This window comes from Pygocentrus nattereri, chromosome 28 (genome assembly GCF_015220715.1).
Source record: "Pygocentrus nattereri isolate fPygNat1 chromosome 28, fPygNat1.pri, whole genome shotgun sequence".
Taxonomy (NCBI): Eukaryota; Metazoa; Chordata; class Actinopteri; order Characiformes; family Serrasalmidae; genus Pygocentrus; species Pygocentrus nattereri.
Window position 1 is genome coordinate 5,510,498 of NC_051238.1, and position 10,809 is coordinate 5,521,306.

Sequence of the window (10,809 nt, forward strand, 5' to 3'; positions counted from 1 at the left end):
TTTTTTCTTTTTTTCTTACATTCTTGTGTAATAAGTTGTAATGCTAAAGTCATTCAGAGTGGTTTGACGTGAAATTTGATTTTAGACAAACAGTCTGAATTGGTTACAGTGCTGGTGATAGAAACCAGACATCTGAAGAGTTTATTTCTCTAAAATAATTACTTTGTTTACATCTCAGCCATTAAATTATGTGGGAAAATGTGAAGAAAATATCAGTGTAGCTCTTTAATGTCTATATAGATTTTTTTTGCTGTTTTTTTGCCATTGTTCACATTTATTCAAGTGAATGCAACAGTATATGGCAGTCTATTTTTTTATTTAGAGAACTGTGTGCTGAAGAAAACATAAGAAAGAAATTTGAAATAGGAGACAGAATGGGCTCCAAGGTCTATGAAGAAAGAAGAAGTTACAAAGAGCTGTTTGTGTTTGTTCAGCAGTTCTGATGTTAGTAATATGCTTTCTTCTGACTGTCTTTCTTTGTGTCTGGCTCTCTTAATTTCTTTCCATCTTTCTCTTTCTGTCACTCACTCTCAGATGGCTTCACCCCACTCATGCTGGCGTCCCTGCGGAATGGTGGAAGTCCTGAATGTGGCAGTGTTTTAGTCGATGATGAGGAGGAGAGTGGCGTGGATGAACCTGGAACCAACATCATCACTGACCTCATCACCCAGGGTGCTACGCTTAATGCCCAGACTGACCGCACGGGTGAAACCGCCCTCCACCTGGCTGCCCGCTATGCCCGTGCTGATGCTGCCAAGAGGCTGCTGGATGCTGGGGCTGACCCCAATGCTCATGACAACATGGGCCGCACTCCTCTCCACGCTGCGGTGGCTGCAGACGCACAGGGAGTGTTCCAGGTGAGAAGCCACCAGAGAGCTCCTCTACTGAACAGCGGTAGCTACATTGTAGATACAGGACACATAACGCTATATATATTTAGAAAATGAGAACGTAACAAGACAAGGAAAAATTTACCCTAATTTTAATGTAAGTCAGTGGAAACAGGCTTTTTTTCCAAATCATTTTGGGTCACTTCTGTTGGTCCGTTCATCGTGAACTTTACACATTATGTAAAGGACGACGGGTGCTTTGAAATTATGTCAAAAACTGAAAATGGACAAACTAGAGAAAAGATTTTGTTCCAAAAGTAGTCATAAGATCCTTCGCACATGGCCTGCATAATTAACGGACGAGACATTTATGTAGAGAAATTCTGGTATGAATGTATGATTACACACCAGTTCTAAAAATGCTCAACCCCAGTTAAGCAGTGTCTCATTCTTTGCAAAGAAACAGCAGAGAAAAGAATTCAAAGCTTAAAATGAAATTCAGCACAGCCTACATGAAGAACTACCCTTCGCCAAATTCACCTCCTAAATCTTGGATGAAAAGGTAGAGATACTTCAATAATAGAGCTGATCTGAAGTGTGTTAAAAAAAACTTATTTTGCATATTATTGTTTGGCACTTAAAAAAAAAAAAACATTGGCGCCTGATTTTTTTTTTTTTTTTTTTTTTTTTTTTTTTTTTTTTTTTGTTCTTTTAGGAGCCAGTGGCTCCTTAAGCTAACTTTTCTTATCTGGGGCCTTGACATCAATACCCATGATTTATGAGATATTTGCAGCATTTGGCAGATGCTCTTATCATTTTACACAGGTAGGCGAAGGTAGTGTTAGGAGTCTTTCCCAAGGACTCTTGTTTGTATAGTGTAGAGTGGTTACCCAGGTGGGGATTGAACCCTCATCTACAGCGTAGAAGGAAGAGGTGTTACTCACTACACCAACCACAAACAAAACAACTGCCTTTGCAGACTTAACAGCAGTGTAGTAAACCCCCCCCCCCCCCCCCCTCCAACAAACTCACTTTTTCCATCCTTTTTTGCTCTCAGATCCTGATCCGTAATCGGGCCACGGAGCTGGATGCCAGGATGAATGATGGTACCACTCCCCTTATACTGGCAGCCAGATTGGCTGTGGAGGGCATGGTGGAGGAGCTGGTGCACTGTCATGCCGATGTCAATGCTGTGGACGACCATGGTGAGACATGTCAAATTGCATGCTTATATATGGCTCATTCTACTATATTGGTTCAAAGTCAGAGTTGAAAATGCATTTCGTACTATTACCTGACTTGGACAGTAGATTCAAATCTTTTTACTTTGAGTGAAACTATACCTTAATTATGTTTTTGTTACATTTTTTTTTTACTGTGAGACTGCATTGTGAACTAATTCAGTAGACTGGTTCATATATATACATTAATACAGTAACATTGAAAGGTGTTTTTTTATGTTTAATAATTATTGAGATGGATTTGAGTGTATGTTGTAGATTATGCATGTAGGTTGTATGTATTTTCATAATAACAGACAGGTTTGAGTAAATTTGAGTAGATTCACTCAAGTTAGCCATATTTCGCTGTCACATTCCATAGATAAAGAGAAAAGCCCTAGATTTATTAATGATTGTCATGTAAAAGAACAGTTGTAGAGACTCCTGTAAAAAACAAATTAGATTTTTGACAATCATCTGTACATTGCACTGATATTCTGCTGCTATTGTGCATACTCTGCTTTCCTTTGCTGTTTTCCCACTCCTCTGTCTTCTATCCATCTATCTAGGTAAATCTGCTTTACACTGGGCTGCTGCTGTCAATAATGTGGAGGCCACGCTAGTGTTGCTGAAGAACGGAGCCAATCGAGATATGCAAGACAACAAGGTGAGTGGCCTGGTTGATATTTAAATGAATTATTAAGAGTTTTTGACGTAAAGAACATTGCTAGGAGGAAGAATTGTTTATCATGACTGTTAATAATATTTGAAAAATATTTTTATTGGATTTATTGTATTACATATTATATTGTGCATTCTGTTAACTAAAGTTCTATACTTAACCATGGTAAATCACTGTAATGTGCTGAGTAATAAGCCTAGATTTTAAGGGATTAATCTGATTTTCTTCTGCAGGAGGAGACACCGTTGTTCCTGGCAGCAAGGGAAGGCAGTTTCGAGGCAGCTCAGGTCCTTCTAGACCACTACTCTAACCGAGACATCACTGACCACCTGGACCGGCTACCGCGAGACACAGCCCAGGAACGCATGCACCATGATATCGTCCGCCTGCTTGACCAATATAACCTGGTGCACAGCCCCCACTCTGGACCCAACCACATGGGCAATGGTGGAGGCGGCCACCCCTCCATGGTCTGCGGCAGCAATGGAACCGGGTTTATTGGCATGCGACCAGGACCACAGGGCAAGAAGAACCGTCGTGGTGGTGCAAAAATGGGTGGGGCTAGTGCTGGTGGAGGCGGAGTTAAAGACCTCAAAGACATGAAGGCCAAGCGGAGGAAGAAACCCGCAGGAGGTGAAGCCCCTGGTATGGCCACTGCTGGAGGTTCTGTAGCATCAGCCACTGCAACTGCTAGCACTAATGGCACCAAAGCAGCAGGTGGCACGAGTGGTCTTTCAGAGAGTTCAGTGACGATGTCTCCGGTGGATTCCTTGGAGTCCCCACATTCCTACACTGTGGATGCTGCAGGGGGTTCCAATGCCGCTAATTCGCCCCCACTGATGGCCAGCCCTTCAACTCGTCCCCTGTTGCCACCTGTTAGCCACATGCTGGGGCAGCAACAGAGCTGGGTGGGCGTGGCCAAGCACAGCTACAGTGGTCACATGTTCAGTCACATGCTTCCCCACCAGATGGCGCCAGGGCATGCTGGCTTGCAGCAGCACCACGGCTCTAGCATGCTCACGCCCATGAACGTCACCATGAGTCGAGAGCAGCTCCCACCCATCGTGACCTTCCAGATGATGGCTGCTGGAGGAAGCCAGGCAGGCATCCTGAAGCCTGGCCAGCAGCAGGGGGCGCTACAATTGCAGGCTTCGGGGCAAAGCCAGGGTCAGAGTCACAGCCAGCAGGCTGCACACATGCTCTGCAGCCAGGGCATGATGTACCCCATGCCGGAGGTGAGTCTACAGCACAGCATGCAGCATTCACTGCCCCATGGGCATGGCCACGCCCACAGCCACACTCATGGCCACGCCCTCCCGCATGCTCACAGCCTGGCAGAAGCCCAGGTGCGGCAGCAGGTGACGCCCTACCAGCAGCTGCAGAGCCCTGTGGATAAATACCCAACGCCACCCTCCCAGCACAGCTACGCCACTCAAAGCTCTGAAGGTACGCCAGGTCATCCTGCTCAGCCAGCCAGTGAGCACCCCTACCTCACCCCTTCACCTGAATCTCCGGACCCATGGTCCTCTTCCTCCCCTCACTCCAACTCGGACTGGTCCGACGTCACCACCAGCCCCACTCCGCTTGCAAACCCACACACACTGCCACACCCCCACCGCACACACATTCCTGAACAAGCACCACTGCTGCAGGCACAGGCACCGCAGGCAGCGCAGCAGCAGCAGCAGCCAGCGCAGTCCTGCAGCAGCGTCTACGCGTAGAACTGTTCACCACAGTCTGCCTGTATCCGCTCGGCTCAGCCTGGTGGATCAAATACGTCAAGTGGGCTCCAGCCCTGGTCCTGGAGCACCACTGCTCTGCACATTTGTTTTGATTGTTTTTCTCACTCTAGCATAGTTTCCAGGATCCCCTGCCCCTCTACTAAATCTGCACAATACATTTATGTACAGGGCTACAGTGTAGAAGTGAGCTCTCTTACAAATCATACATCTGTAGGGAGTGTCCAGTCTTTAATCATCATTAGTGGTCTGCCAAGTTCATCTTAATACGATACTGTGCAAGCACCTAGGCTAATTGTTCAAAACCAGTTGAAAATGATTAGAGGAACATCGACATCCATCGACATACGAAACCACTACTTACTGTATTAATTATTAATTATTTGTATTCTTGTGTTGGTGTTTTTCTGAGCAGAAAACATTTCCAACTTTAGTAGTTTTTTAAACCTGATATTCTCAGATGCCTAAGAACTTTGCACAGTATTGCATATTGTTTGGGACATCACGATCACAGTCTTAAGCAATGTAATTGCAATATATTTTGTCTGTATCTAGAGCCCAATGCAATATATGCGGTTCCTCAACTAATTATCAAGCCCTTAATGAGTTGAGCTAGGCATGTTGGAGCCACTGGATTGAGAATGGACCCACATCCACTGAGGAAGGTGTTGTTAATGAGCTGGCTAGTTGAATCAGTTATTTTAAAGCAGGGTGAACACCAAAAGGAGAACGGTGCTCCAGGACCAGGACTGGGAACCGCTGAGCTATGCAGTGATTGGGTCGTATCTAAAGGAGTGACTTGGTCTTAATGGCAGTCTTCTCTGTCTCTTACTGCCTTTATGTTAATTTTACACTATGCACACGGTTGACTGTGGCGTTTGTATGCAACCTGTACCCCTCCCCTGCTCCCAGCTATGGATACTCGACCCCATCCACAAATCATCGACCCTCAGTGACCCCAAAAATCTGCTTGATGTCAGTCAGAATTAGCAATACCAAAATATGAGACTCAGACTGTCGAAACAGAGAGCTTTTTAAAATACTTACAGATCACAAATGACAGACCGGCTATCGAGGAAATCCTAAATCACCTCAGCCGCCCGGGGAGGCTGTATCACTAGTGGACAATGATTAAAGACAAGAAGCTGGACTTGAGTCTGTCTCTACGATGGAGATTTCACTATGATGGAGATTTCAATCAGATTTTTCAACCTGCTCTTAAACTTTGAAGGAAATTTGAACTGGCTTAACCTGCAGCCTCTCTTTTATTACTGTTTTTATTTCTTTTTATTTCAAAGTGTCCAAAGCATACATCCCAAGGAGGTACTTCGTAACCATTGTTAATTTAATTCCTTTTTTGTGGGTCAAGCTGTCTTCCCTGAGCTACAACTGCCCTGTAGTAGTGTAACTTTTTACGTTACGTCCACGCTGTTGTGCGTGCATGCTCAACTGGTCATTGCTCTTTTTGGTCCTCTAAAATCAGTACCGGCCATAAAATCGGGCCCTACTTACTGCTGATATCACTTGTGCACTAGACCACTCACAGTTGCCGTGCTGAGCTTCATTCTGGTTACCTCGATGCCTCAAAGCCTCTGGGGTGATTTCACTGTGGTACGTAATGGAGAAAATGGATTACTCACATTGACGTTCTCAGATTCACTCTAGGAAAACGACTGCCTTGCGTTTGAAACATGCTGTTCCTCTCTCCGTATGAGATACGATTTCACATTAGTGGTGCACCATGTCCAGACAACACTGTGGCTTTAAAGCAGGCCTAAAATCCTGACGAATGGGGAAGATGAGCAAGGATCAGCATTGGATGCGTGTAGTTCTTGTAGCCGAGCTCAATCCGAAAGGCAGAAACATCATAGGATCCTGTTACAAAACGAGACGACTAAGGTAGCTTGCACTTTTTAAGACCTGTTTTAGTTGATCCTCTTATATTAGGTGTGTCTGTGGTGCTTAGAGCAATCCAAGGTGGAGGAATGCATTCAGTCTTTAGCTTAGTGTCCTCCACTGCCTTTCTGCTAATTTATGGAGTACAGTATTCCGTTGCCACTGAAATGTTACAGAAGCAGATTAGGAAATGAATGAATGTTGGCAATCTTAGACTCTTGGTACAGTAAAGGTTTGTTCCCAGTGCCTTTTTACAGAATAGTATAACCATTGCTGATTATATATATAAGTATACATATGCATATATTTTCCTGTTGTTTTATAATAATACTTTTTCTGTATGGTTCTGAAGTTGTCTTTTCATGTTTTAAATGATCTTAAATCATCTATTATTTCTTTTTTTTTATTATTATTATTATTACAATCAGCCTTTACATGCTCCTGTTTGAAATGTTTGGTGATATAGAAACTATGCCTTGAGATTTTTTTGTATTATATTATTTTATTATTTTGTTTTTAAGCAGAGCTTTATAAGTCAGATTGGTACAATCACAATCACTCATGATCCTTTTTACACATGCCTGAACACCAAATGACTGACTTTTATAACCAAAAGTTTCTTTTTCTATCAAAATCTTTATAGCACATGACCTCCCCCCTCCACCACCCCAGTTTTATTCAGCTGTCACATTTTATTAGGTTCTCACAGTTTCCCAGTGTTTATATGTAAGATCTTGTGTTTATGATGGCGATATGCAGTATCCACTAACTCCTTTCTTAGATAGAACGCCACAATCTTATGTGTACCTACTTTTTGGCACTTATGTTGTTTTATGGTATTTCTTACTTTGTTTTCTTTCTTTTTTTTTTTTTTTCTTTTTTTTTTAATCAACTGACCTTGTGCTGTCAAAACAAGGCTCGGAGAGCAGCATGTTTTCCTGTGTTAAATGTTATGCAAGGCTGTTTTTACAAGTGCTGTATATAGGTTGTCATTGCGTCATGTTCTTTTTCTCTTTCTCAGTTCGCCTAATATACACCCTGTTGTTGCTATATGAAGTATGTAGCCTTTTTATGTTGTTCGTAGAAGGAATTTTTGTGAATAAAGAACAAAAACGTGTCTAGCAGAAACAAACCAAACACACAAATGATGCCATTAGAGATAAATAAAGGCAAACACAATAAAGGCAAAGCTTTACAGATCTATTCGACTGTGTCCTGTTTTTATGACACTTTACCATATTCAGACCTATGATTTTAAATATGATAATAAAACATTGTATTTATGAAGGATTAGAGAGAGAATGTACTTGAATTATCTGGACAGCAACACGTGCATAAATTTATAGATATTCCGACATGCGTACCTGTATTTACTGGTATTAAAAACGTGCACTATGTGTGATATTTTAAAATATATGCTCTAAATATATTTAACTTTCATTTTTCATATTTACACGTGCCAAACATGGAAATATTTCACAAAGTTAATATGGACATATATTTCCTTTTGATATATTTATTTTGTATGTTGGCTTTAGGAAACGATATATACCTCATATCAATTCATTTTCAATATGTCTATTTTTTGAGCCTGAGAACAAATCGGAGAAAATTGAATTCAGCCTTGCGAACATGTGGTCTGCCAGTTTTATTAAAATAATAGGACATGCGAATTTGATTGTGAATACATGGTTGGTTAGTGTAGTGGGTAACACCTCCGCCTTCTACACTGTAGGCTGGGGTTCAATCCCCCACCTGGGCAAACACCCTACACTATACCAATAAGAGTCCTTGGGCAAGACTCCTAACACCGCCTTGGCCTGCCTGTGTAAAAAAAAAAGATGATCAAATTGTAAGTCGCTCTGGATAAGAGCCTCAGCCAAATGCCATAAATGTAAATGAATAGCAGTGAACATTTGAATATGTAAGTAAAAAGAAATTCAAATGTTTCCTCTTAGATGTTTATCCACTGTAGAACTACATAAAGGATCATTACACCAGTCAGTAATAGTTGTGTTTCCTTCATACTAAATGTCGGCCAAATTTCATTTGCTGTCCTCTTATTGGGCTTGTAGACACTAATCAAGTGGTCTGTAGATGCAAAACTCCAAATGTCTCTCTATTGAGCGTGTAGTAGTGTTTGAGTCTAGAACCTCATTAACCCCAACTTGGATATAGAAGCCACAAGCTTCAAGTCCCAAATGTCTCCTTATTGGATATATTATGCACTTTTTTGTGTAGAAGCCATGGGCTGATTCCAGAATTTCTCCTTATGGGATAAATAATGCATTATTATTATGTGCCTCCGTTTTCAGGGACTAATTTAATGTAGTAAATAACATTTAATATGCGCATATCCTTTGCGTTTAATGACATAGTTTGGCTAATATTTAATTAAAATTCCACATGAATGGGAAATCATAAGACATTTTCCAAGTGAACAGTACGGAGCCCTGCTGGTGACATTCCATATAAAAATAAAATAAAACGTTGCCACGACATAGGCAAAGGAATGAGATCACGCCTTAGTAAGTCATGGCCACAACTTCATTTTCTTGTTCCCATGCCTTAAGTTGTGGCCATGCATTATGTTTATTTATACAAGATGTCCCCAGTTGGGCTCTGGAGGAGGGTCTCTGAGCTATCTGAGCATTTTCTCTTCATAATAGGTGGAGGTGGTTGGAGGGGAGGTGAAATATTATTGGTTAGTATTATCTTTCCCCACCCACAGGTGCACAGGCATTACATAACAAAAACACACCCACTTCTAACAGGTGTATAAAATCTCCATGGACAGACATTGGCAGTAGAATGAATTGTAGAGCTCAGTTACATGACACTGCCATGGGTTGCCAGTCAGAAATTTCTGCCCTGCTAGATCTGCCCCAGTCAACCGTAAGTGCCATAAATGGAAGCACCTTGGAGCAACAGCAGCTCAACCAGAGCCAGGTTGTCCTCGATGAATGGGAGTGAATGGAGCTCAACTGCTAAAAATGAAAAGTTAAAATAGTTTTTAATTATTTGCCCAGAATGTTTCTTTAATTTTAGGAAGTAGAAGGAAGAATTTCACAAAAAAATGAAGAAAACTGACCCATGTATTTCCTTTTTTCTACAGCAAACGGGTTTTGGGCAGCAGAAGGCGGGCATTACTGCTACTGAGTGCTGATTGGTTGGTGAGCAGAGCAGCTCATTGGCTGTTCACACTTACTGATGTCATGAACGTACATGAGACTCCTATAACAAGTTTAAAAGCTCTTAAAAATATAACAGCAGTATTAAAGTGTTTTATGCTGTTCTGTGTTCAGGAAATGACTGCATTCTTTTACATTAAAACTGTTTAAGCATTTATAAACTATGATTTTGCTCAAAGGCTCCATATAAACCCATTCATTATTGGACTCAGTAGACAACACAAACTCACAGAGCGGGACCAACAAGGGCTGAAGCTTAACACTCTGGAGTGCCGGACTACTTCTGGAAGGCAACATCAACACAGGCTGTGTGTCAGAAGCTTCAAGAAATGGGTTTCTATGGCCGAGCAGCTGCACGCAAGCCCAAGATTACTATGTGCAATGCCAAGTGTAAATAAAGGGAACACTTAAACAACACAACATAACTCCAAGTAAATCAAACTTCTGTGAAATCAAACTGTCCACTTAGGAAGCAACACTGACAATCAATTTCACAGCTGTTGTGCAAATGGAACAGTACCTTTCTGCTTTCTGGCTGATGTTTTGGTCACTTTTGAATGTTGGTGGTGCTTTCACACTCGTGGTAGCAGGAGACGGACTCTACAACCCACACAAGTGGCTCAGGTAGTGCAGCTCATCCAGGATGGCACATCAATGTGAGCTGTGGCAAGAAGGTTTGCTGTGTCTGTCAGCGTAGTGTCCAGAGGCTGGAGGTGCTACCAGGAGACAGGCCAGTACACCAGGAGACGTGGAGGAGGCCGTAGGAGGGCAACAACCCAGCAGCAGGACTGCTACCTCCGCCTTTTTGCAAGGAGGAACAGGAGGAGCACTGCCAGAGCCCTGCAAAACGACCTCCAGCAGGCCACAAATGTGCATGTGTCTGCACAAACGGTTAGAAACCTACTCCATGAGGATGGTATGAGGGCCCGACGTCCACAGATGGGGGGTTGTGCTCACAGCCCAACACCGTGCAGGACGCTTGGCATTTGCCAGAGAACACCAGGTTTGGCAAATTCACCACTGGCGCCCTGTGATCTTCACAGATGAAAGCAGGTTCACACTGAGCACATGTGGCAGACGTGACAGAGTCTGGAGACGCCGTGGAGAGCGATCTGCTGCCTGCAACATCCGTCAGCATGACTGGTTTGGCAGTGGGTCAGTAATGATGTGGGGTGGCATTTCTTTGGAGGGCCGCACAGCCTCCATGTGCTCGCCAGAGGTAGCCTGTCTGCCATTAGGTACCGAGATGAG

At 42.8% G+C, this 10,809-nt stretch overlaps 1 protein-coding gene across 1 annotated transcript in view; it reads left to right on the forward strand.

The window, feature by feature from the left end:
• notch2 (notch receptor 2) overlaps positions 1-7,570 on the forward strand; it is a 93,752-nt gene extending 86,182 nt beyond the window's left edge. Inside the window, 5 exon segments of the mRNA XM_037535693.1 lie at positions 535-857; positions 1,888-2,035; positions 2,620-2,717; positions 2,966-4,323; positions 4,325-7,570. Of these exon segments, the coding sequence (XP_037391590.1) occupies positions 535-857; positions 1,888-2,035; positions 2,620-2,717; positions 2,966-4,323; positions 4,325-4,589 (2,192 nt within the window). The 3' untranslated portion in view covers positions 4,590-7,570.
• The last annotated feature ends 3,239 nt before the right edge of the window (positions 7,571-10,809 follow it).